We start from the raw sequence: 26,073 nt of genomic DNA, 5'->3' as shown, positions 1-26,073 counted from the left end.
CTACACATGCCGTGTGTGTGTGTGTGTGTGTGTGTGTGTGTGTGTGTGTGTGTGTTCTCTCTTGTGTAAATTTACCAGTAAAATGAACTTTAGTTTCAAGAAAATGGGACCTGCAACAAAATGTTGCATCTCCCCACCCAGTGCTGAAGGTGTTAAAAGGTCAAGCTGGCTAACCCCTGAAACCCCCTGTTCTGATTGTTTTCTTGCCCTCCAGCTCTTCCATCAACATTCTAACTCCTAGAGACACTGAGCACAGTCAGATTGCATCAGGCTGCTGGGGGAGGGGGAGAGAAATTGCATTTTCTTTTGCTTTCTAGATTAATGTATTTCCTCATACCTAACAAATTCCCCTCACCACCACCAGGAATGTAGAATCCACTCCCTTATTTTGAGATGGTCCTGTTTTGCAGCAACCTGAACATAAGAACAGCCCCGCTAGACCCATCTAGTCCAACTTCCTGTATCTCACAGTGGCCCACCAAATGCCCCAGGGAACACACAAGACAACAAGAGACCTGCATCCTGGTGCTCTCCCTTGTGTCTGGCATCTGGCATGACCTGATAGCAAATGCAAATGGTCTGGTGCCTATTAGTGTATGAAGATCCCAGTATACTGCACCAAACAGTTCCAAAGAACATGAAATTTTTTTGATCTACCAACTATAAGTAGTTTTCGGATTTCGTGGGAGTTTACATATTGAGACTCATAAACTTGCTGTGTACATTTTGCAGTTTGAAAACTCACCTTTTTCCTCCTGGCAACCTGAAAATGTTTTCTTGCAGTCATAGCAACGTTTTCCAAGGCAACCTAGTGCAAACTGTACTCTGGGCTAAATTTAGCAAGTTTAAAAGGTGTACATTTTCGTCATGACCAAACACAAACCAAAACAGTTTTCCTTTACAGTGATGTTGAGAACAAATAATCTTTGATAAGACATTTGCAGGAAGACGTTTGAGGTGGCCTGTTGTTTTCATTGAGACTGTGCAATTTTTTTCAGTGAATTAACTAGAAATGCTGTTTTCTACAACACCTCAAAAATAAGGGTATGGATATTATTATTATGCCTGTACATAGAATACATATAGATGAATATTAATACCATGATTGAGATGTATTATTAGAACATGCGTGTATTTAAAAATGATCATGCTTGCAGAACCCCATTAATCCTTGCCTTTGGACCAAAAGCATAAAATTAATCTCTAGGGCTAGCCCAATAACCTATAAGCCGAATCCTATAAATGTTCATTTGGAAGTAATTTCAATAGATTTAAATGCAGCTTAGGCTGAAAATACACATGGGTTTTTCTCCCACTAAGGAAGTCACAGGAGACTTCAGTCTTGAGCAGAGGATTAGTGGTTGGGAAGGATGGAGAGAAAAGCCGCTTGACCTATTTTCTTCTGCTCTTCTTTTTACACTCATAATTTTTATTTATTTTATTTATTTACTTCATTTGTACCCTGCCTTTCTCCCTGAAGGGACGCAAGGAGGCTTACAATAATCATTAAAAACACTGTTAAAAACATGAATTAAAACACGATAAAAACATTAATAACAAGAACATTCTTAAAAACAGCAATCAGATAAAAAGATGTAGGAGCAGACAGCAGCAGTTTGTAAAAAAGCCCCAAGCTTGTAAAGGTTAAAAGATGTTAAAAAATGTTTAAAAAAATGCCAGGAGCTCAGAAGGCTTGTCTGAACAGAAATGCCTTTAGGCCTTGCCAGAAAGTTTCAAGAGGGAGCAGTTCGTAAATCAAGGGGGACGAAGTTCCATAGTGTTGGTGCCACTACTGAGAAGGCCCTATTTCTTGCTGCCACCCCATGTACCTCCTTGGGCAGTGGCACTCGTAAAAAGGCCTTCTCCAATTACATCAGGGAACAGGCCGGATTGCATGGGAGTAGGCAATCTCTAAGATACCCTGGCTTAGAGCAGTATAGGGCTTTAAAGATCAAAACCAGCACCTTGAATTGGGCCCTGAATTGAATGGGCAGCCAGTGCAGCCACTGGAGAAGCAGCCCAACAGAGTCAAACCTCCTACCGCCAGTAACCACATGGGCCGCTGCATTCTGCACTAGTTGCAGTTTCTGAACCATCTTCAAGGGCAGCCCCACATAAAGCGTGTTACAATAATCTAACCTTGATGTCCCTATGGCATGGATCACCATGGCAGGTCTGCACAATGCAAGTACGGCTTGCGCAACAACTGAAGCTGAACAAAGGCCCCCCTGGCCACAGCTGCCACCTGAGAATCCAGGAGCAGCTGTGAGTCCAGGCGGACCCCCAAGCTGCAAACCTGCTCTTTCAGGGGAAGTGCAACCCCATTCAGTGCAGGCCGATACTCCAGCACCTGCATCGAGGATTTCGGAACCAGGAGAACCTCTGTCTTAACTGGACTTAATTTCAGCTTGTTAGCTCTCATCCAGATCCCCACTGCCTCAGGAGAGTGCTCCAGGACCCCAACTGCCACCCTGGAATCTGGGGGAAAGGGGAGAAAGAGCTGGATGTCATCAGCATATTGATGGCACCTGACTCCAAATCCCCAGATGACCCCTCCCAGTGGTTTCATGTAGATGTTAAACAGCATGGAGGACAGAATTGAACCCTGTGGCACCCAGCACCTCAAGGGCTAGGGTGTCGAACAGGCATCCCCCAGCACCACCATCTGGGACCGATCCTCCAAGTAGGAGCGGAGCCACCGCAAAACAGTGCCTCCAACTCCCAACTCGGCCAATTGGCCCAGAAGGATACCATGGTCAATGGTATCGAAAGCCGCTGAGAGGTCCAGCAGGACCAACAGGGATGTACTCCCCCTGTTCAGTCCCCGGCATAGGTCATCCACCAAGGTGACCAAGGCAGTTTCCATCCCAAAGCCCAACCTGAAACCAGATTGAAAAGGATCAAGATAATCCGCTTCATCCCGGACCCTCTGGAGTTGAGACGCCACCACCCACTCAATCACCTTGCCCAGAAACAGGAAGTTAGAGACTGGTCAGTAATTGTCTAGTACAGTGGAGTCCAGGGAGGGCTTCTTCAGGAAGGGCCGAACCATCACCCACTTCAAAGCAAGCAGTAGCATCCCCTCCATCAAAGAAGAGTTGACCACCCTCCCTGTCCACTTGAGAAGCCCCCCGCCCCCCGTGCAGCTCTTATTAGCCAAGCTGGGCAAGGGTCAAGCAGGCAGGCAGATGGCCTCACACTCCAAAGGAGTCTGTCCACATAACACCCGCTTTTTACCCCTCAGGGGAAAATATACAAGTCTCCTTTCCCTTTAAATCTTTGGGGGAAGCAATTTTGAGGAGAAAAGAGGCAAACGGCCTTGTAAGCAGTTCTTCTACCTCAACAAGTCCTCCACTCAGGATTGTAGCCTTCATGAGAAAGTTAGGCATTACTGTGAGCATAAAACAAACAAACCTATGTGGATATTACCTACCTTAGTACTTAGTACAATATAATAATACTATATAATATAATATATAATAGTACTATCTAATATTTTGTACTTCTGTATTTGACTGATCCTTACTCTTTTTGATCTTGCATTTTAACAGACATCGCTGACAGAAGAATCTGGGAGGAAGATCCCAGTGGTGATCACCATGAGTCATCCAGACAGTCAGCATTACCTCATGTCACATGGGGCATCTCCGAAACAGAAAGTGAGCTAAACTATGGAGAAGTGGAACAAAGATTAAATTTACTTCAAGACCAACTCAACAGGTAAAAAAAAAGTACATGAGGGAAAGAGTGGACCATTTAAAAATGACTAATGGCCTTATTTTAATTGGGCCTCACGCCTCTGGAATGCTCAATTCGGCAGCATAAGGCCCACAGCAGTTGCAAAAGGCAATAAACCATTCACTGCAGTCTGGCTGCCACCACAAGCAGTGACCAGCCATGTCCATACACCTGTGGACTAGGGAAGACTGCTGGGACCAGTAAGTTGGCGCAAGGGGTTGGAGGAAAGCAGAGAGGGGGAAGAATGGGACAGCGATAAGGGCAGAGAGAAAAGTGAATTGGTGTCGGGTATTAGCGGCAGCAGCACGCACCGGCATCCTAACCCCCATCCTGGCCTGAGTCCATGAAGACCTGCACCAGCTATAGAGCTGGGTTAGGTCCAGGTAGACCCAGCAGGCCATCACTGGCTTACCTGGGACTAAGGAACAAATGTTCCTTTACTCAAGGAGCTTTCTAGATGCCAGAACTTCGCATTGGCATCGCTGCATCACAGTGCCAGGATGGTGTAGTGGTTTGGAGGGTGGACTTAGACCTGGATGATCCAGGTTCAAATCTCCCCTCAGCCACAAAGCTTCCTGGGTGACCTTGGGCCAGTCACTTTCTCTCAGCCTCACCTATCTCACAGGGTTGTTGTGAGGACAAGAAGGAGGGGAGGAGCAGCTGTGTAAACCGCTCTGAGCTCTTTGGAGGAAGGTCGGTATAAAAATGTGAATGAATGAATGAGTGAATGCAGAGAGTTAAGTTGAATTGGACTGTAACAATGATAATACTTTGCCTTTATATGCCTCTTTCAAGTGTTCAAAGTGTTTCTCATACCAAACAGGTTATATTGTATATTGCAGACAGAAGGCGGGTTGTACTTTCCTGTGACCCTCAGATCTGTTTATGGTAGAGCAGGGGTGCCCAAACCCCAGCCCTGGGGCCACATGCGGCCCTCGAGGCCTCTCAATGCAGCCCTCAGGAAACCCCCAGTCTCCAATGAGCCTCTGGCCCTCTGGAGATTTGTTGGAGCCTGCACTGGCCTGACGCAACCGCTCTCAGCGTGAGGGCGACTGTTTGACCTATCGCATGAGCTGTGGGATAAGGGCTTTCTCCACTGCTTGGTGTTTCACATCTGTGATGCAGTAGCGGCAGCAAAGGAAAGGCCAGCCTTGCTTTGTGCAAGGTCTTTTGTAGGCTTTGACCTATTGCAAGGCCTTCATTCATTCATATAATATATTCATCTTTAATATATTCACTTATTTATACTTATGTAAATGTATTTAAATTTTATATTTAAATTAATTCTTTTTTCCCCCGGCCCCCAACACAGTGTCAGAGAGATGATGTGGCCCTCCTGCCAAAAACTTTGGACACCCCTGTGGTAGAGGATGCATTTGTGCAAGGACTTTATGGTTGACAGTTACCTATCTTAGCTACTACACTGCACTACATTAGATCTTAACTGTCTTGGACATTCAAAGAGCTAAAGGACATTGGGTCTATCATATTGGGAAAGAGGTGGGGTGCTCTGATCAATCAGTTGTCTATTCCCTGAAGTATTTCCTCTAACCCCATTTTTTCCCCCTGGTAAAAGGAAAGCACTAAAACTGCAAGGACAATTATTCTTACCATGTCAGAAAAGCAGTAATTTCCTTGGTCAAAACACCATATGGGTAAGCTTCATTTTCCTAATGCACTCATACAGTTTTACCCCCTGAGCTCATCTCAGTGCCTAACAACATATCAGCTGTGGTTGCTGGTTAAGGGACATGACTCTCAGCATAATTAGGAGAGATATTGTCATGCCTCTACATCTAATTCAGAGTATTAAGAAAACAAAATCTACACATGTTAATAAGAATTAACATCTATTTTACAGCAGGCCCATGAGAGGGAGTGCAGGGGATAATTTTTATCCAGACTCAGGGTAAAAAAGGGAGCCCAGGACCAAAGGAAGGTACCAGCGGGGAGAACTGCGTTGCCTTGTCAGTGCTGCAGAGGGAGGCCTGGTCACTACTGGTGATAAGGAAATCTCCAGGCAGTGTGGGGAGGCATTCTGGGGCAGGGGGAGTGTAGAATTGGGGAGGGATCAGCCCCGGAGGGGGGTGGGACCAATGGAGGTCTCTTCCACCAGATCCTATGCCCCATCTCAGGCCAGCAATTTAGCTGGTGCAAACTCAGGTAGCTCCATTGCAGGGGCTGGGGCTTTACTCAGGATAAGGGGATGGATGTACCCTTCCTCTGAAGAGACCTCCAATGGCTTCCTTGGCCTCGCAGGATACAGCGGCAGCCATTTCAGTGCTGTTGTAGCCTGCAGCACCAGGAAGAATTGGGCTGTTAGTCAAATTTAGTCTGTAGTTAGATGGTAGATTCTTGTATCATTTCTTTTTTGTAGGTATCATTGCATTCAGATTTCAGTTCAGAGGAGTGTCAGACGCAGAACTGATAAAGTCAAAAAGTGCAGGGATTCGCCATCCAAATTGGTAATAAATACTTGGCCAAGGATATTGTCATTAAGTTGTTCCTTAATGCATTCCATCACAATACCATCCCATTTGTGATGCCCTGTGAGTACAACTTAGTGATCAATTACAAGTGACGTATTCATAGTCAGTTTTTTTTTCTGTTGGAATGATGAACCTGGTCCTAATCAGTTGGTAACTGCCAAAGCCAAAATGAAGCACTTTGAAATCAATAAAACTATCTGCAAAATTTGATAGAACACACAAAATATATCACTCTTGCCCCGAAGGTAGAAATGAAATGAAAAGTAAAATAGCCATATCTTCAATTTAAGTACTGAAGATTAAATCTGAAGAGGGCCCTTATCAACTCAGCCAACAGGATTGATTTTATCATCTCTCAGATTTGGGGGGGGGGAGAGGGGGAACACATAATCTTCCTCAAGATTCAATGTAACCATTACTGCTTTATTGTCTTTGCCCATTTCTGTTAAAATCACCTGCCAGGACAAAAAGAACGATATATACGCTCCAGAAACTCAGTTGTAGAACCCAATTCATTTTGGCTAATTCTATATAAAATTTTGAGTTCCTTAGGGAATATAGATAACTATAAAAATACAGAAGCATTTTTCAAAACCCACCCTAATTACCAATAAAGAACATATTTGTTTGTTCACACTTCAATTTTAGAACCAGATTAGTGAAAACGGTAAGGCCACTAGCAGGTCTCCGGTTTTCTGCAAACTTGTTGACTTTAAAACTAGATTAAGTAATTTCATTTGTAACAATTCCAGTTTCCTGTAAACAAATAATGTCATGTCTCCAAAGTTATTTTTAAAAATCATCCCTAGGGCAGCAAATGTTCCAGCCAGCAATATTTCAAAAAGACTAGAGAGGCAGCTCTTATTCTCCATCCTCTGGAGAAGAGTCATTTGTTAGGGAGAAAAAGCACTTACTCAAAATGTAAAGGAAATCACTCAACATCTTTAACCCATTTCTGCCCAGCCCACAAGTGTACTCATTTGAACCCTATTGCATATATGCAGCGTTGGGCAGAAATGACTTAATGGAGGGTCTTTCACTGCAAACTTTCACTAGTGCCTACCATAGTTCTTCGATTTAGACAGCCTAGGATTGACAATCAAATCATAATTTGTTGTCAGCCTGCTTGGTTGTGTTTGGGCTTCAGCCAAGGTTTGGCACTGAGTGACTCACTCTGGAGTCATATCAAGATGTGATTAATTTTTATCTGCATATACAAATTTATGTGTTGGACCTTATGATTGACTAAAGAGTCTGCTGTATCTGTATTTTCTGAATACAGAAAACCCTTCTTATCAAGTGAGACTTTTTTTTCTCTATAAAAAGGCAGTTTTTACTTCTTAGATGTAATGTTTACTTCCCATTAAGATATTTAGGATTTCTCTTTTGTGAGATTAGTAAGTCTCTTTTGTAAGTTTTGTGAGATTTAGACCTGTATAAAGAACATTGCACTTCAAACAAAAAATTGCGGTTCTGGGATGGACTAGATTTATAGATAAAGAAACACAGACTTTGAAGACCCGGTCCTATCCAACTCCCTATTGAATGCTCCCTGAGATATTTGGTGGGCCATTGTGAGATATAGGAAGCTGGACTAGATGGGCCTATGGCCTGATCCAGCGGGGCTTTTCTCATGTTCTAACTTTCCAGCACTGATGCAGCCCCAAGGTTGAGAACAAGCATTCTCCTACCTTGAGGGGGGGTCCGTGACTGCCTCCTCGCTGCAGAATGCAGCACACATCCCACTGGCAGAGCTGCATCAGTATCGGGTTGTTGGGTAGGATTAGGCCCCAAATCTCATCATATTACTACTTGATAATTTGTTAGATTCCCATCTAAGAAGCCATCTGCCTCACAACCAAGAAAGGATTTTTTAAGGGGGAAAAACGCCTGGTTTGAGTTTCCTTGTCATCTTTGAATCACCTTAGTGAAAGTTTTTGTCTTTCTCCAGATTCATCGAAACAGGTTTCTTCTACGCAGTATAGAAAAATCAATTGGTAAATTCAACTCCAGTTTTTAATCACATTAGAAAATCTTTTCTGCTTCTAATTTCATAAATTTTTTTAAATCAACTTGCTGGTCAAAATGCATTGAGTTCCTAGAGTCTTTTAAAGGAAAACTACCCTCATTTATGGAAGTTTGCAAGATATATGATAGATTTTATATTAAGTAGTGATTTGCTCAGCCACTGGCAAAAAGCCATCTGTGTAAAACCATTTGCCCTCTTATAAACCATTATATTGAGACTCACACTGTCAGAACCAATAAGTAGGAAAATTATTGAGTCTATAGACCATTTGCCTATTAATTTATTATTATTAAGAACAAATTTATGTTCCCCTTTCCAACAAAAAAAAGGTCACAGAGCATACAGAGAAAATCAATGGCTCCTAGTTCCAAAACTTGTCCTTCTTACATAGAAGCCTATAGATAATTGCTTCCCAAACACCCACAAAAAAGTTGGGAGCACCGTTAAGTATGTGCATAGGAGGGGCTATGGCAGCAGCGCAGTCCCCAGGATTGTGCTGCTACTGGATGGGATGAGGGGTTTTCAACTTACCTGAGGGAGTGCCAGCCTCCAGGGATGTGGGGAGCCCTGTAGATGCAAGCCTGCCAAACAGTTAAAAAAAAAAAAAGACATAGAAAGCCACTTCCTGTTTTTGATTGAAAGGAGCAGGACAGGTGTTTCTCTGGCTGGTGGGTCGTGTCCCACCAGTTTGGGAACCACTGCCATAAATAGTATTACCCCTGCTAATTGGGCAAGAGGCACTTTTTCAAGTGGGTGCTCCTCTTTTTAGCAGGGGGAGAGTAACTGGCCCACCTCACCCGAGCAGTGTCTTTTCTAGTGGCTGTCTGCTGGTGTTCTTTTTGCATCGTTTTAGATTGTGAGCCCTTTTGGGACAGGGAGCCATTAGTTGTTTGATTTTTCTCTGTAAACCGCTTTGTGAACTTTTAGTTGAAAAGCGATATATAAATAATAATAATATTATTTATTATTTAACAAAGTTTCCTATACAGATGAATGATAATTGATGACGATTTTACTGATTATCTTGCTGATACCTTAGCACAGTGGTTCTCGCACATTTAGTAGCACCAGAACCCACTTTTTAGAATGAGAATCTGTCAAGACCCACCAGAAGTGATATCATAACTGGAAGTGACATTATCAAGCAGGAATGTTTTTATTTTTATTTTTTGCACTCCTAGGCTGCAATCCTATCCACACTTACCCAGGAGTAAGTTCCATCTACTATCATTGTTAAAAGAATATACATAGTAGCTTGTCAAAAGTACAGGTCTGTAACATTTCCCCAAACGCAGTCACATACCATGGTAGCATCAAGTCTGATATACTAAAAATAAAATATTGAAATGAATGGGGTCCCACCTGAAATTGGCTCGTGACCCACAGTTTGAGAAATGCTGCCTCCACATGTTACAACTTAGCTTTTTCATTTTAGAAATTTCAGCAGAATGTTGCTTGCTGCAGACAAAATACAGATTCTGCAACCTGTGACTGGAAAGTCGCCAATGTAGTCAGAAGACTTACAGTCTAATCCTATTTGGATGCCATGCAGGTGCAATATCTGTCAAGTCCTAAGCCCAGCCAATACCACACCAGCACAGCCCTTCCGGTAACGCTGGCATTGTCTATGGAAACCCCAACACAGCTAATTACCCACAATGCAGCTTTTTGGTATAAGCAAGGAGAAACACTGAGAGGCTAACAGGAACTTGAGAACAGCATCAGTGATATCTGTTGTCTGGGCTGAGATGCATACTCTGTGTTTGTGAGGGAAAGCTGTGCTGTGTGTGTACATGCAGTGGTCCCCTGTTGGGGGCGAGAAGATGGTGGCTTGGAACATTACCTTTCCCTCTCCTGGGGGGGGCTAAGGTGGAACTCAGTGGAGGACTACTATTCATCCCCCTGTGGCAAAAATTGCAAAAGAAAGGGATAAATAGGCAACACAGTTGATAAAAGAGACACTTGTGATAATCCTTGAGGGTTGGGAGGACACAGACATGGGAAGATGCACCATCAATATATTGTGGCCTGGAATCCCCTCCTCTCTTTGCTTACCTATGTGATGTGAATTGTCCTTCCTCTATTGGAGAGGTTTTAGATGAGTATTTGTGTATGGAGTCCTCCTGGGGCAGAATACTTGCAATTCACAGAAGACAATAATTAATAAAATTTATTGCCATATATATTGTGTCAAGTGATTGTACAAAGTGCTTCCTCTGTGCACCTCTGTGCCCTTTCAATATAATCACCAAGTTCCCCTTAGAGAGACCACAGGGATATAACCCCATGCCACTTATCTTCTTATTTGAGATGTTGTTTCCCTGTCAAAGCATTTAATTTTGGGTTTGGTGTGCTGTGATTGACTGCCAAAGATAGTCTATGCTCTGTCATAAGAAAGTGGCAGGAGGTGCAATTTTCTGCGGTTCCTCTTCGCTTACCTGCACCAGCTCAGTCATTGATGTACCTTTTATTCTGGCACTGCCTGCTGCCTGAAGGGTTGTTAGGAAATGGTATACATTGACTCTGCATTTCACTGTGTATGTGGAGAAACACTGGCGTATTTCAAGGATAGGATTGGGCCTTCCTGAAATAAAAAGAGCATCCCTCATTAGCCTCTGCCTTTGAGTGATAACCATCTTAAAAGTTAAAAATGCAAATAAAAATGCAATTAAAATCAAAGCACTCCCATGCGAAAATACACTCACAAATACTGATGGAGCTCAGAGCAAATGCCCCTCCCCCCTTTGCTTATGTCTAGATGCTTTAGAAGTGGCTTGGATGTGATTGGAGGACCTGGTGCAATTAAGAACAAACTGAAAATGACTTATGAGACAACTCCCAGTGGAAATCAACTTCCAAACAATATCCCACAAAATCTATGTAGCCTGAAATAATTGGCTCAGCATAAATAGACAAGCAGTAAATAATTCAGTCACTAAAATGCTGATCCTACCCCCTTACAAAGAAAGACCATGGTTGCCCCCAAATTCCCAGCAAGCACTAAACAAGAGATGCTGTTGAGTAGGCATCCAAGGCAGCTACTTTTGAAGTAGTTTGCTGGTCACACCCTTGTCCATATGCAAGTCGCATAGATCTTGCAAGCAGGTACAGAAGAGACTTGCAAGGAGGCAGAGACACATCTAATTGGAAATTGGCCTTTGTTCAGGCATGTAACCTTTTTTTTAATCTATCATTTTCCCAGAATCCATTACTATCATCACTTTTGTCATGTCAAATGGGTAATTTCATCCTGAATTGACAAATTCAGTCTGTATGAGTAAGTGAGTGCTTCTGTGCCCTGTGCATTTTAACAAGCAATTTAAAGTCAATATAAGGGCAAGCCACTTCCGTCACATTCTAGGAGCTAATAAAACTTGAATCGCCGTGGCCTAATTTCCAGTGCGAAAGAAGAACGCAGCATGATGACATATGTTACAAGACAGCAGGTAATCTGAAGCATGCAGCAAAATCTGTCTGCTGCCAGTTGGCTGATAACCCTGTGGTGGATTTTGATGATCATTTGCAATGTAGCAACCACTCCCCATTATTGTGGCTCTGATCTAAGAGAAATCTGGGCAACTGTCATTTTGCCATCTGGTCTGACAAGCATGCTCACTTCCCTCGATTTCTGAGCAACTGATGATGGTTGCATTAATGAAATGCATTGGGAAGAATGGTTCCCCATGCATTGAATTCTGAAGTGATCACAATACAGCAGGTGATCATTTGAAACCATTCCTGGATGGTCTATGTTGACCCACCACACACATGGCTTTGAGGACCTGGTTTGTTGTGATTTCTTTAGCTTGATTTTAAAGCAATACCTGATGCTTCAGAATGACCTCATTCAGAATGACCTCAGAATGAGGGTAGGAGGTCTGGTCTAGAGGGTAGAGCCTCTGTTTGCCTGAACATCCGAAGGTCGCCAGTTTGAGGCCACCGGCACCGTGAATGGTGAGACCTTGAAGCAGCTGACAAGCCGTGCCAAATTATTCCACCTGCTCTTTGGTGTGAGCGAAGAAGCGCCTTGGCTGCCCTCCATGTGAGAGACAAGGAGCTGCTTGTCAGCTTGTGTGGGAGGAAACTGGAGGCCAGAATGTGATACCAGATCAGAAAGATCCATCTGAAATGTTGTGGTTCTTGAAAGATAGAACCTTTCTTCAATTGTAAAAATTCCTACGGGGATTTAGAACAGCCTGCCTATGTAAACCGCCTTGAATTAAAGTCTGAGGAGAAATCTGACGACCAAGAAAGGCGGTATATAAATACCTGTATTATTATTATTATTATTATTTATTAATATAGATAGCCTGTCATACAAACAGTTCTACATTGATCCTGTCTGATCTATATCATAATGGCTAAGAACTGTGGACAAGGAAATCTGTATCTCAAACCTTGTTTCTACCAATGGTCTACTAGGTGTCTAAGCAAACCACCCTGTCTCAGCCCAGGACCCACTGTCTGTCCTACAAGACGAATAATAATAAACCACATAAGAAATATTATGCGGACTCCAGCATGTGAAGTGCTCTGAACACTACCAAAGTACCCCAAATTGTTGCAGTGAGTGTGACTGTCCAATCCAGCCCCTGTACTCACATTCATAATACCATAGAATTATAGAGTCCTTTTTGAGTACTGCCTCAAAGAAAGCTAAGTTAGCACGATATTCAGCTGTATTGCTATTCAAATCCTTCAAATGTTAACTAGAATTTGAGAATATTGGAGTGGTTCATGCCACAGGCAAAGTTTGTTTCTTAGGGGCATGCTGTTATTCCAAATTTGAGTCTCCCACATTACCTTTTCTGCTCCCCCCCCCCCCCCGTTTCCAAACTAGGGAGTCAGTTTTTACCTTCAGAGATGGGGTGGCAGAATCACTTAGGAGCTTACAAGTGCAATCTTGAGATTGCTCTGTGCTGGTGTAAGTCCTTTACGCCAACCTGGGAGTGTCACAAACATGTCATAAAGCATGTTTGCGCCTCCTTTGGAGTCAGCCAGTTCGGCGCATGAAGGTGTGCCAGCCCACAGAGGCCCAATCCAGCCTCTGCACCAACCGGAAGGGGTAAGTTCGCACCAGCCAAGTCAGACTGGGGGAGATCTGGGAGCGCATGGGGAGGGCGAGGAGGAAGTGTTTCGGGGTAGGGGTGGGAGGGCAGGCCATGGGCAGGCAGGGACTGAGTGGAGGGCAGGGCCAGGATCTGGCACTTATCCTGGCTCCTGTCCCTGTTCCTAGGCAGCCTGGAGCAGAGATGGCACAGATCCAGCTAGTCCCATTGGGGCTGCTGTGGTGTTACCCAGGCAAAGGAAAGCAATTCTCCTTGCCCCGGGCTGAGTTGCTTTTGGCTCCAACCCTGCTCTAGATGCAGGACAGGCCTGTCAGCTTGCCTGCTCCAGGACAGGTTAGGCTTGAGTTATAATACTCATACTGTGTTGTTGCTATCAACAGCTGGGACTAGCTAGCATCAGCTAAGAGCTGCTTTTGCCACACATCACAATGTAATTCTGCATAAGGACCAAAGTCACCTTTTCCTTTTCGGATGTTAATGTCATCCGAGCCCTAGCGTTTTGATCACTTGCAGCCATATGTAAGAATGTGTCCAGCAGCAGCAGTCCTTTTTTTTCTGGAGCAAGACTAACAATAGAAAGCTTAGGAAACAGATTAGAAAGCATCAACATCAGCTGGGAAAAGATTTGGCTGTAGTAAAAATGGCTTTGGGAGCAGACAGGAGTTCTTATACCCAAACTGCTGCCCATTGTACCATGTTCTTGGGACCTCCTGGCAAGTTTAGCAAGTCAGTATCCATTTCTGAGTGTATTAATTATATTGGCAAGATCCTTGGGATAAGATATTAATATAACAGCCAGAAAACTCTGTATGTGCTGCCTGGACTTGAATAACAGCCCAATCCTATTTAATCTTCCCCCCAGTCAGTGCAACCATGCCACCAGAGTATACATTACATCACAAAGGAGAGGACAGTCCCAAAGGTCTTCTCCAGGTAAGAGAACATTTGTTCCCTTGCCTAGAGGTAAGCTTCCACTGATGTAATGGATCTACACAGACCTGCACCAGTGGTTTTGCTGATGCAAGTCTGCGTGGACCCACGAAGGTGGATCGAGGGCAGGAAGGGAGAGAGGCTGTCTGCAGTGCTGCTTTTGCTGATACTGTCCCCTTCTTGGCCTTGACACTGGAATGCAAATCTTGATTTTCTCACATTCTTTGCAAATTTGGAGAATTTGATCATGTGTAGTTGGAGCAGGACAGAGGAGTTTCCTGTCCATTCTGCTCAGATTTCATATTTGGTACAGTATATCCAGTGAGTATGTACATTGGGCTGTATTCTAAAGAGTATGTACTGGAGCTCTTCTTGTATGTACCATGGGCTACTAGATTCTGATACAGGCACATGAGAAAGAAAAAAAGACTACAGGAGATTATCCGTACTTGGCTATAAAAAGTCATACACCATCTCTGGGAAAAAGACATTATTTTGGTTTAATCTTTAGTAGAATCTGCAGGATGAAGTTTCCACAAGAAGAGTGGCTCGACTTCCCCCTGCGCGCGCGCGCGCACACACACACGCACAGTCTCTCCTGAAAGTCAGGGAACCATCAAGAAGAGAGCCCTGTTCATATAAGGATTCTCATCTTGGTTTGGGATTATTTCCATTCCCCCAGCAGCCTTCCCCAAATATACCTGATCCTCAGGACTTTCAGGGGGCTGTTGTGAATAGGAGGGGATGGGAACTTCCTTCCACAGGTACCACGTAGGACACAACAAGTGGCGTCACTAGGATTTGCGTCACCCAGTGCGGGAGGCCTGCGCATCACCCCATGCAGTGGGTGGGGCAACACCCCAGGCGGTGGGCATGGTGATGTGCCATTGCCCCGCCCCCACTGGTTTTTTGGCTGTACCTTTTGTTAGAACACAGATATTTCAATGTGGTTTGTCTCATTGCATTCTGCATGAAAGTACGCATTGATTGATATATAACATGATGGTATTGTTCCTCCAAATTCTGATTTTAGTGATTTTGAAAACTTGTAGAGTCACACACGCACGCACACACACCCCTCTCTGTCAACTTACTAGCACCTTATTGCAGCAGTTCTCAAACTGGGACCCACTTTTTAGAATGGCAATCTGTCCAGGACCCATTGAAAGTGATGTCATGGCCAGAAGTGACATCATCAAGCAAACTAAAATAAATAATTATAAATGATTAAATTAAAATAAAAGAAGTGATTAAATAAAGGGGAGCCAGTCCTGTTCCACCAAGTGAATTTTCTCTGTAGTCTGCCTGCAATAACATTCCCCCCCCCCCCCCCCAAAAAAAAAAGAATCAGTGAGATTTTCAGCCCTCATGCAACTTCCTCCCATGCCGGGGAAACCTCTGTGAGGTTCCCCAGCACTATAAACCGTGCTTCCGGCAAACTGGAAGCACAGTTTCTGTCCCCGTCAGGAACCTCAGAGAGGCTTCCGCGGGGCCCTAAAGGCTGGTGCTCAGGGTATTTGCCCCAGGTCAGCCTATGGGAGGCACGCAACTGAAGAACAGGCATTCTAAGAACATACATTACGACTTCAAGTTCTTTGGAGCACTTGCATTCCTGGAGGGGGGTCAGAACACTAAAAGCTTTTGCAGCCGCGACTGGCTCTGAAGGTGAGGATGAGGGGTTGCTTTACGCCAGTGGCCAGGTACCTGAAGAAACTTAGTGTTTTGCTCCCCCACCCCATCCAGGAATACCAGTGCTTTGGAGACAGGGTAACATTCACACTAGAAAACAATCTATTTTTAAAATGAGAATCTCTAATCATGACTTTGTTCCTGGATGCAATGCTGTAGCTTAGGTCAGCTATTCCAAAAGTGTGTGTTAAAAATACCCAGAGACTTCACAAGGCACTTGGTGAGGCATTGCAGGACCTGCACTGCCCGGTGGTGAAACCGTAGCTTGAGCATCCAAACAGGAGCAGGTGGTTCAGCGCAGCAGGTAGAGCTGCAGCACATGAAACCCTGTGCTGAGGAAAGCCCACCAGCCCTCCCTGACACCACTATTGTGAGGCTCACATTTGGCCTCTGAACCCAGAAATGAGTGCTGGTGATGTCATTGTATGATGCGTTTCGCATCATTGCCACTCACTTCTGGGTTCCAAGAGCATTGCTGCAGCAGTTAAGTTTGGGAACCAGTTGCATAGATATATGGCTGAAATAGATTCTGTACCATATCACAAAGCATCCTCTTCTGTGTATTCCTGTTCACAACGTCATCAAGTAACTGTACTTTAGGACTGATTCTGTCTTGTCAAGCTCTGTCATTCATGCCAGTGTTTTTTTCCCTGTCACTTTTCCAGGCTTGAATCCCAAATGACTGCTGATGTTCAGACCATCCTGCAGCTGCTACAGAGACAATCCACGCTTATCCCACCTGCCTATAGCATGGTGACTGCAAGTGCCGATTACCAGAGGCCAGCTGTTCGAATAGTGCAAAGTCTTCAACCTGTAGCATCTGTTAAAACAGACAGAAGCTTCAGTCCTTCCCAGGTATGCATCCCTGCACAAGGATAACGTTTCCACAGGTATAAAAAAATGTCTTCTTGTGCCTCTGTTAACGATGACCTTTTGTGGGCAGTTCGCTTCAGATGCATCTGAGCATGCAGACTCTTCTCTAAGGTTTATATCACAGCACCCACGGGAGAACTTTTCAGTTTCTTTGTCTTTCCTGTCATAGAATTGTAGCCCAGCCCCAGCCCCTACCTGCCCAAAACATGCATCCCCACCAACAGAACATGTGCTGTATGCTATGGTGGGGGTGGCAACCATGTGACCTGAGAGAGGTAAGTAAAAATCTTATTTAACCATCCCCTGCCCAGCCTGATCCCTAGTCCTATCCTCCCCTGAGCTGTCCACCCCCACACCCACCTTACCTGCTCCACTGGGGTGTCCGGGAGTCACTGTGGCATCCATGGGGCCTCCAGACATTTGTGCTGACCACCCCAGCACACACAACAATGGTGCAACTTTCACCCCACCAGACCACAAGATCCAGCATCTTAATCTCCAGATAGGTTTGGGACCTTACAGCCCAATCCTGTGCAGCTTTACTCAGAAATAAGTCTCATTGTTGTTGCGGGGGAAGGGGAAGGCAGCAACGTGATCCCCAGGGACCGGAGGTGGGTTTTCTACTTACCTGAAGATACAGGTGCAGGTGCAGCTTGTTATCTCACAGATGATGTGCTGCACCTGCTGAAATTCTCTCTCCTACACAGTTGTTAAAGGTTCAGGATCCCTAAAGTTGAAAGTTTGCCTACCTCTGGCCTATGCAAGTGGTTTGCTTTGCTTGACACTATTTGTGAAGCCTATGTGCTTCTGTTTTTGTTTTCCACTCATTCATTTACACAGGTATATGAATTTACTCATTCCAATAAGGAAATCCAGTCATGAGGAACCAGCTCTAGGTTATCGCCTTCCTTAGTAGATTTGTGATGCGTTTTGGGAGTTGTGGACTCTTCTGACTCCCCCTTCTGAGGTTTCAATGATGTTTAGCAATATTTAGCACTGCCAAGACATCCTCCTGCGGCAGGCTTTGTGCTTTTGGAATTCAGCACTATTACAAAAGGATGATTTGGCATGCTAGGCAAGGTCACCTGTGTCCCTTGTAGATTGTGTATCATCTTGGCTATATATCTCTTAAACAAAGAATCTCCTTGCTGAGATTGGCATTGGCCAGCTGGTTGGTTATCCAGTCCGGGGGGGGGGGCAGGTAAAGGGACTCAGGGAACCAGAAACCATTTTGGTAAGCCATCAAGGTTCACCAAAACCAAAATTATGCATTTTTCAGCAGACCCAGATTTGGGAACTCTAGACTCCAATCAGATCACTGTATATACAGTGTTTTTCAAACTGTGGGTCAGGACGTTGTAATGTCCATGGCGGGCAGAGACCCCGCCCCTTGGTGTGCGATTGAGCGCGGGGAGCTTACCCGGTCGAGGCAAGTCAGTCGTCGGCGGAAAGAAGGACGGGAGGCAGACACAGCTGTTTTGCACAGACGGTTTACTCGCATCAAACTCTTGACATTCATGGGGCCTGTTATGTCACAGGCCCCGTTGACTTACACAGACTCCTGGCGTCGGTGCACGATAGGCTCATTCCCCACTCCTTCCCGACCCCTTGAGGTTTGAGGCAGAGCTTTCTGGCTGGTGCCTGTCAGCCAGGGGTATGGGTTCCCGAGGGCTGCAGTGCTGTTGTCTGGGGTCAGCTTAGCTGTCCTCAGGATGGCCCCCAGTACCTCCAGGCTTGCACCTCGATCAGCTGGCCTACAATGGAGGTAGTTGGTACTGGGTCCTTGGTTCTGCAACCTCGCCTCTCCTGCTGTCACCCCCCCAGTGCCCGGGCGGGCCTAGGATTGGGGAGTTCCCAGCCCCTGGTCCCTCTCTCCATGGCCAAGGTAAGCAAAGTTCCCTTCAGGGCCTGGATCATCTGCATAAGGCCAGGGTGGCTGCCCCCTCTGGCCTTCCCTTCAACCCTGCTCCCAACTGGAGAAGAGTGACCTCTCTCTAGGCTGCCCAGCCTCCTTATGAAGCCAGCCTTGGGCTGGACCAGCCCCACCCTTTCAGCCCACGGCTGCTGGCTGCTCCCAGGAGGCAGTAGGTCCTACTCCCAGGGAGGTGTCTTGCCTGGGACCCCAGTCCTGACAGTGCTTAGGTCTTACTCCCGAGGAGGCCCCTACCCCTGAGGAGACCCCTGTTCCTGAGGAATTCCAGGCCACCTGGGCTGGGCCTAGGTGACAGACGTACTAGGTGGGTCATGGACCAACTTCAGGTGGGACCCCATTCATTTCAATATTTTAAATATATTAGACTCAATGTTACCAGAGTATGTGACTGCATTTGGGGAAATGTGATACATCTGTACTTTTAACAGGCTACTCTGTATATGCTTTTAACAATGCTGGTCAATGGGGCTTACTCCTAGGTATGTGTGGATAGGATTGCAGTCTAGGATCGTTATAAAGTTTCCTGCTTGATTATGTCACAGTCATGACATCACTTCCAGTGGGTCCTGACAGATTCTCATTCTAAAAATTGGGTCCCAGTGCTAAAGTTTGAGAACCACTGTTTATAACATTATCAAACTTGGCACTTTTTTTTCAAACTTCAGGCACAGACGGTGTTGCCTGTGGGTTGCAACACAGCCATCCATTAACAAAGGGCTCACCCACACCTCATAGGACTGCAGGAGCCAGACACACCCCTTTCTTGGAACAGCACAATTAATTAAGGAGAGGGGAAAGTATCACTTTCAGGAACTTTATTTTCGGTTGGGGGGAGCACAGCCCTGGCCCAGGTTGGTAGAGTGGCTTTTCCCCCATTGTACTCACAAAACCATCTTTCAAGGTCACTCTTCTCATTCCCTTACCTGGAGGGGGCCTCTGTGACTACCCTCCCACCACAGGATGCAGGGTACACCTTGTTGGCACAGCTGCATTTGTGCTAGAAAGTTGGATAGGATTTGGACCCATGAAACGCAATCCTGAGCTGCACATGGGCCTGTGGAGGCTGGCAGAATGCTCCATGCTGACAGAGGGAGAGAGCCTTGCGTCAGCCCAGCTTGGCTGCTGTAAGGCTCTGGGGAGGGTGGAAGGGAGGCGTTCCTGGGCAGGGGACGGTGGGCGGGCAGGTGGCCCCAGGGATGGGCAGGCAGGAAGTGGGGCTGGGATCTGGCTGTTATGCTTGAAGCTGCTCTGCTCTCCTTGGACTTGCGCCACCTCAGGAGGTGGCACAAGTTCAAGGAGACCAGTTGGGGCCAGGGCGCCTTACCCAGGGATAAGGAGAAGAGTTTCCCCTTGCCTCTGGCTGAGCTGATTCTGGCCCCTATCCGGCACTGGATACAGCACAAGCCTCTTGGCTTGCCTGTTCCAGTGCAGGATAGGATTGCACCCTAAGTCTCCTACACAAGTACAGGGTATGTTCCAGTGGCCTGTGCTTAAGTCAAAACAACTGGCTCTTGCCAGCCTGGTATAGCACGTATTGCACCTGTGCAAAAGCACCAATGCAGATGTCCATAAGTCAGATGTTCATAAGTCAAGGAGCCAGTCCAAAGACTTCTCTGTGGATAAAAGTAAAATTCTCGGGCCGCAGTCTTAGCCACGCTTAACCTGGGAGTGAACCCCACTGACTATAATTGGACTTGCTTGTCAGTAGATTTGGCTTTTGGGTGTCCCCTGGGTCAAAACAATTAATAACACAGATGGCTGCTATCATAATAATGTTCCTCTAGTCTTTAGTTGCATTAATCCTAATTAAATTATACAATTTGAATTGTAAGATTCTCTGTTTTCATTTTAAAGAGAGTAGATGGCAATTGCAGGGTCCAGCTTTAACCCTCCGCTCCTTCCTTGGTAGTGGTAGATGGTGGGTGTTGTATTATTCTGGTGTTGGGGTTGCCTCCATTCAGGGCCTACTTTTTTCCTACGGTATTAATTCTGCCTGCACTTCACAGCATCTCAGCTCTGATGGATGTTCTCCCAGATGCCCTCTCTTATTATGTGCCCTAGATCTCCCACTCACTGTATCTTATATGCTGTGGCAGCCCAGGCACACAGAAGGCAGTGGGTCTGCCTGCCCTCCCTCCCCCAACCCACCTGAAGGCTCTGAGGAACAGTCAGGAAGAGGATGTGTCAGCGGCTGGTTGCTCTAGCTCCTGCTGACCCAAAAGATGGCCCACTCTCAACCAGCAGCAGCCATTGCTGCTGCCATTTCCTTTTTTTCTATTGACAATGGCAGCTAAAGCTCCTACTGCCCCAGGAGTCATACAGCTTTTGAATGGCAGGAGGAACAGCTGCTGTCTCCATCTCCCCAGAGTTTGGGAAATAAATGGGGAAGGGAGCAGCAGGGCCAATCGAGGCTACGTGAGTGGATGGGGGAGGTGGCAGGCAGGCATGGGATGTGAGCAGGGCAGCCCCACCCTACCAACTTGCAATCTTCCTCCATCATCTACCTGAAGCAGCTGCCTCACTACCCTACCCCATTGGTGAGCCAGCCCTGCTACTTTGGAACAGATATACCACTTACCTCCGTATGATGACTTTCCATTAGAAGTCAATTCAAAGAGTACAGTGACTTTGTTTTTTGTCTTCCCAGTGTCCTGAATTCCTAGACCTTGAAAAGTCAAAACTGAAATCCAAAGAATCTCTCTCAAGTGGAGTGCATCTGAATACCGCCTCAGAAGACAACCTGGCATCATTTTTGGATCAAGAGCATGACCAGTCTTTAGACCTACCCCCACAACATTGTAAGACTTACCTCCAGCCTATTAGACACCCATCCTTGCCCGATTCCTCTCCAAGCACTATAGGAATCTTGGGTCTTCATAGGCATGTTTCTGATCCTGGTCTTCCTGGGAAATAACCCTTATACTCTTACATCACCTAAAATGTAAGTGCTTTAATGGCTGGATCTTCTGTTTTTCCTTCTATTTTTTTTTAAATTAAAATCCTCTATACTTGACTCAGGGGCTACAAGGATATACTATTATATGCAAAAGTACTGTATATTTTCCTAACTTTGTAGCTTGTAAGGTAAAGTTAACCAGTAAAAATGTAAATATATAAATATACATAAATTATAAATATATATAAATATAAATTACATATACACACAAAAGAAAAAAGAAATCATATGTTCCAAAATATAAAACTGCCAGCATTCTCAAGGCACCTTATATTTTTTAATTTTTTTAAAGCACCTGCATGTTTGGAAAAGATTACAGTTCTATTGCATGGAGATTACCATATACTGTTTTTGATGAAATCCTATTTTATTGCTCATATGCCTTCAAAAATTAAGATGATGATCCACACAAAAATGGCTTGCTTTCTTTGAGCAGTCTTCAGTTCAAGTGAAACTTTCCACTTTATCTTTCAGATGATAGTAACCCTTCTGGCACTGAGCTTTTTACACTGAATACAACCATTCCATTCCATTTTCGTAAAGACTACAGTTGCTTAAGTCTTCTTGGTTTGGAAGTTATTCATGTAAAACACTACAGTATTAGCGAATAAGTTACATTAATAAACAATGATAGTTTAAAAATAAAAAGCCAACCTGATAAATTAAGCTGCACAATAGAAACTTATTTTTCTTTACAAAAACTTCATCATAGCTAATGGCTGCCACCCACAAAAAGGCAGTGACCTATCAAGACCCTTGAACATAATCAAATGCAATAAATATGATTTCTATACAATACGGAAGACTTTGTTCCTTTTGTTCAGTGCAAACTGTGACAAGCTGTGCAATGAAAGTATTTTATTTTAGTCACAGTTATGGTTTGAGATCTCACTTCTTACCTACTAGCCACCCGTTCTGTCCGTGTCCCATCCTGTGTTCCCCCCGTCCCCCCATCCCCCAGTCAGCTGGTTTTAAAAGGGTTTCAGTACTGATATTTAAAACCTTAGTGAACTACGAGCACAAAACTACGAACTACGAGTCCATCTGTATCCAACTTCTGCATGTTAGCTGAATTCCTTCAGTGGGTGATACAGACACAGGCAATGATATCCTGGCATGGGTGCAGTGCCTGCACAGATTACTGTAGAGCTTAGAAAAAGTCCTATTTCACCTCCCCTTTACTGTGTGCTCACAGGTGAGCTCAGGCACACGCTGGGCTGAATCCATTACAGGGATCAGGAGGTTTACTGGTGCGGTCTTATCCCACCATCCCTTTTAGCCCATTTCAATATTACTTGAGCTCAGAACCCTATAACGGGCCAGTGTGTTCTATGCACCAGTGTCAAGGTAAAGGTTCTCTTGGGGTCTCTGTCCATAGCAGCCATGGTATGGGACATACACTTATTTTAAACAGATGTTGTCCACTCACACACGAAAGCAGCACCATCATTAGTTATATTCCTATCCCATCCTTCATTTAAGGACCTCAGGGAGGCATGCAGTTCCCCCCCCAACCAATCCATACAACCCTGAGAGATAGGTTAGGCCAGAGGTTCTCAAACTGGGGGCACTGCAACGCCCCAGCCTGTATTTACCCCTTTAAGGGTGGGGAGGAGGGAATGCAGTGACGCAATCTCCACCATCATGCCACTGCCAGGGGTGCCGGGCTTCATTTTACTCATTGGTATCAGCATCAGCCTTCCAGCGGCTCCCAAACTCCTGGAGACTTTGGGAACGGATGGGTTAGGCTGAGAGATAAAATGACTTCAGCTTACTCAGGGAGATATTTGCCTGTGGGAGGATTTTAACCTGAGTCTCCCCCACTCTTCTAACCACTTATACTACCATGGCCATCCGTTAAATTCAATACTCTCCCCCCCCCCCCCAAAAAAAAAAACTTGAATGGAACAGGTGTTCAGTTTTCATTTAGTACTCAATTCTGGTTAAAGGAATCCTCAGAGAGCTAAAGGAGTATGAAAGCAGCACTCTTTAAAAATATATTTGATTATATATGAGTATGTATATATATGTTCCTATATGCATATATGCACAGGTGGTCTTTTTATCTGTAATATATATGTATATATCTACACATATATGTATCTGTGTGCATATGTATATATGTAAATCCACTTTCAAGTACAATTGTAAACTTTATTACAAATCAAGTATGCTTAACTTGTGTCCAAATCTGACTCTACTAGAATAATTGATCAAAGTTCTGTAGATTTTAAATACAGTACATGCTGTATATGCATAATGCTTTGTGAATACCTAGATTTAATTTTATTAAAATATTATACTGCTTCACATGTTGTGTTTGTTTGAGAAGTGACCTTTTTCACTATGGTCTTTGGGCTTAATTAAACATGGTCTCATTGTTTTCTAAATTTAAGCAAAGCTTTACAGTTCAAGCAAGCAAATCAAGCAAGTTCATTTTACTAGTTCAGTTAAGCTTGGAGGAATTTTCAACCAGTGGGTTGACATGCACTGGTCATGACCTAACCTCAGCTAGGTTGTGTCAGGTAGGTTGTGTCAGTGCTGCTGCTGCCATTTTACCTTAGGATTAAGGGCCCAATCCTATCCAACTTTCTGAAGCCAACGCAACTGCAGTGCAACCCAAGGTAAGGGAACAAATTATCACAGGATGCAGTACACGCCCCATTGACATGGCTGCATCAGCACTGGAAAGTTAGATAGGATTGGGCCCTAAAGCATTCACAATTGACGGTAACCACCATTTGGTGCCTAGGTGAGGTAAGTACCTAGGTGAGGTACTGTCAAGAACTTCTCAGGCTTACTCCAGGATACATACTGAGTAAGTGAAACAGCAGACAGAACAGCCTACACTATTTAAACTTTTTTTTTTTTGCTCCAAGTACATGTAGTTCAATTCGCACAAATGCACAAAGGTGCAGGTTGACTGTATTGACACAGCTAACATCAGTAGAAAACAGAAAAAGCATATCAGGAATTACCCGTTAAGCGACCATTGTACTTTGACTTTGCCTTATCTGTCTTTCAATTTTGTAAAACATACAATGATGAGTGTACAATTTTTAAAAAACTATGGTTTATTGAAAATTTCATTCCATTTTTATTTTATAAATGAAAATTCAAAAAAGTCCACTATGAGCAACAAAAGATAGACTAGCTAAAGACAACACTTTAACATTGCTGTGGAGGAGCATCAGGTGTCATTTTCCTACCATTTTTTAACAGTACTTATTCCTATAAGTGTACTTCAGCATGTGAAAACAAGTTCAGGATGTATGAACTGCAACAATAGAAAACCAACCCTTGTATCTCACAACATTCATCTCAATTTTACATATACAGGGTGCACTTTTACCACAAAAGGCTGACCTATGAAAACTGACAGTGTGAACACAACCTGGGATTAAAAAGGCAAATCACTCTAGATATCTCTTATGTTCTTATCTCAAAGAGCTTGGAAAAAGGACATTGTTTACATCCATTAAACTGAGTTTGATCTGAAAGCTATGTTAACTTTTAAATGGATACAAAGATGTTTGATTTTTCAGATGTATTAATACACTAGTCTGTAAAAGTAAAATGAGGACAGAAGACTACATCAAGTCCTTCCTCTGTGCTCATCAGAATGCTCAACTATTATGGCTTATGGAAAAACACTAGTCTTTCCCACAAGGGATTATGAATTTTAGGGTGGCAGTTTTCCACCTCAGCTTCTGCAAAATACTCACTAGAAGGGGCATGCACACACATAAATAACTAACCTTTGCCCCTGTTCATTGGAGGGGGGGGGGCTTCCACTGTGTGAGAAGTCACCAGCTCACCAATCCCAACCTACCACTTTTATCTCCCTCTCTGCTTTTTTAATTTCACCACTCTCACACACAGGCTGGTAAGGCCATTCAGAAGGGGATAGCAGCCACATAAATATGGAACACCATGCAGAAAGATGCCGATTATATTTATGCAGCCCAATTGTACATAGTTGAACTGATAAGGAAGGCCCAGTATGTTTGATATAGATGTCTGCATAAAATTGTAGTCTTAGACCATTCTTTGTTCATATTGATTTACTCTTACCCCAATCCCTAATGCCTGGCAAGGATAACAATTTAAAAAAATTATACATCACTTCTTCCTTCATCTCCAACTAAGTGTTTAAGATGTGTGTGTGTGTGTGTGTGTGTGTGTGTGTGTGTGTGTGTGTCCCACACACAAAATACAGCAAGCAAGCAGTTAAGGTTGGATAGCAGAATAACCTTTTTTAGTTCTTAAAGCTTGAGCAGTTTCTCAATAAAGAAAGCAGAAACTCCTTTCCTCGGCCTGTTTTTTCCCCCAAAGTAAAAAACCTCAGGCTTTCAGTCATCCATAAA

The 26,073-nt window shown here is 44.4% G+C and overlaps 1 protein-coding gene across 1 annotated transcript in view; it reads left to right on the top strand.

The window, feature by feature from the left end:
- KCNH7 (potassium voltage-gated channel subfamily H member 7) overlaps positions 1-21,802 on the top strand; it is a 357,422-nt gene extending 335,620 nt beyond the window's left edge. The window contains exons 14-16 of the mRNA XM_066612100.1: positions 3,552-3,720; positions 16,610-16,799; positions 21,398-21,802. Of these exons, the coding sequence (XP_066468197.1) occupies positions 3,552-3,720; positions 16,610-16,799; positions 21,398-21,664 (626 nt within the window). The 3' untranslated portion in view covers positions 21,665-21,802. The remainder of the gene's footprint in view (positions 1-3,551; positions 3,721-16,609; positions 16,800-21,397) is intronic.
- Positions 21,803-26,073: the final 4,271 nt, after the last annotated feature.

Source organism: Tiliqua scincoides, chromosome 1 (genome assembly GCF_035046505.1).
Source record: "Tiliqua scincoides isolate rTilSci1 chromosome 1, rTilSci1.hap2, whole genome shotgun sequence".
In the NCBI taxonomy this organism is placed as follows: domain Eukaryota; kingdom Metazoa; phylum Chordata; class Lepidosauria; order Squamata; family Scincidae; genus Tiliqua; species Tiliqua scincoides.
This window is presented reverse-complemented; position numbering and strand designations above follow the sequence as displayed.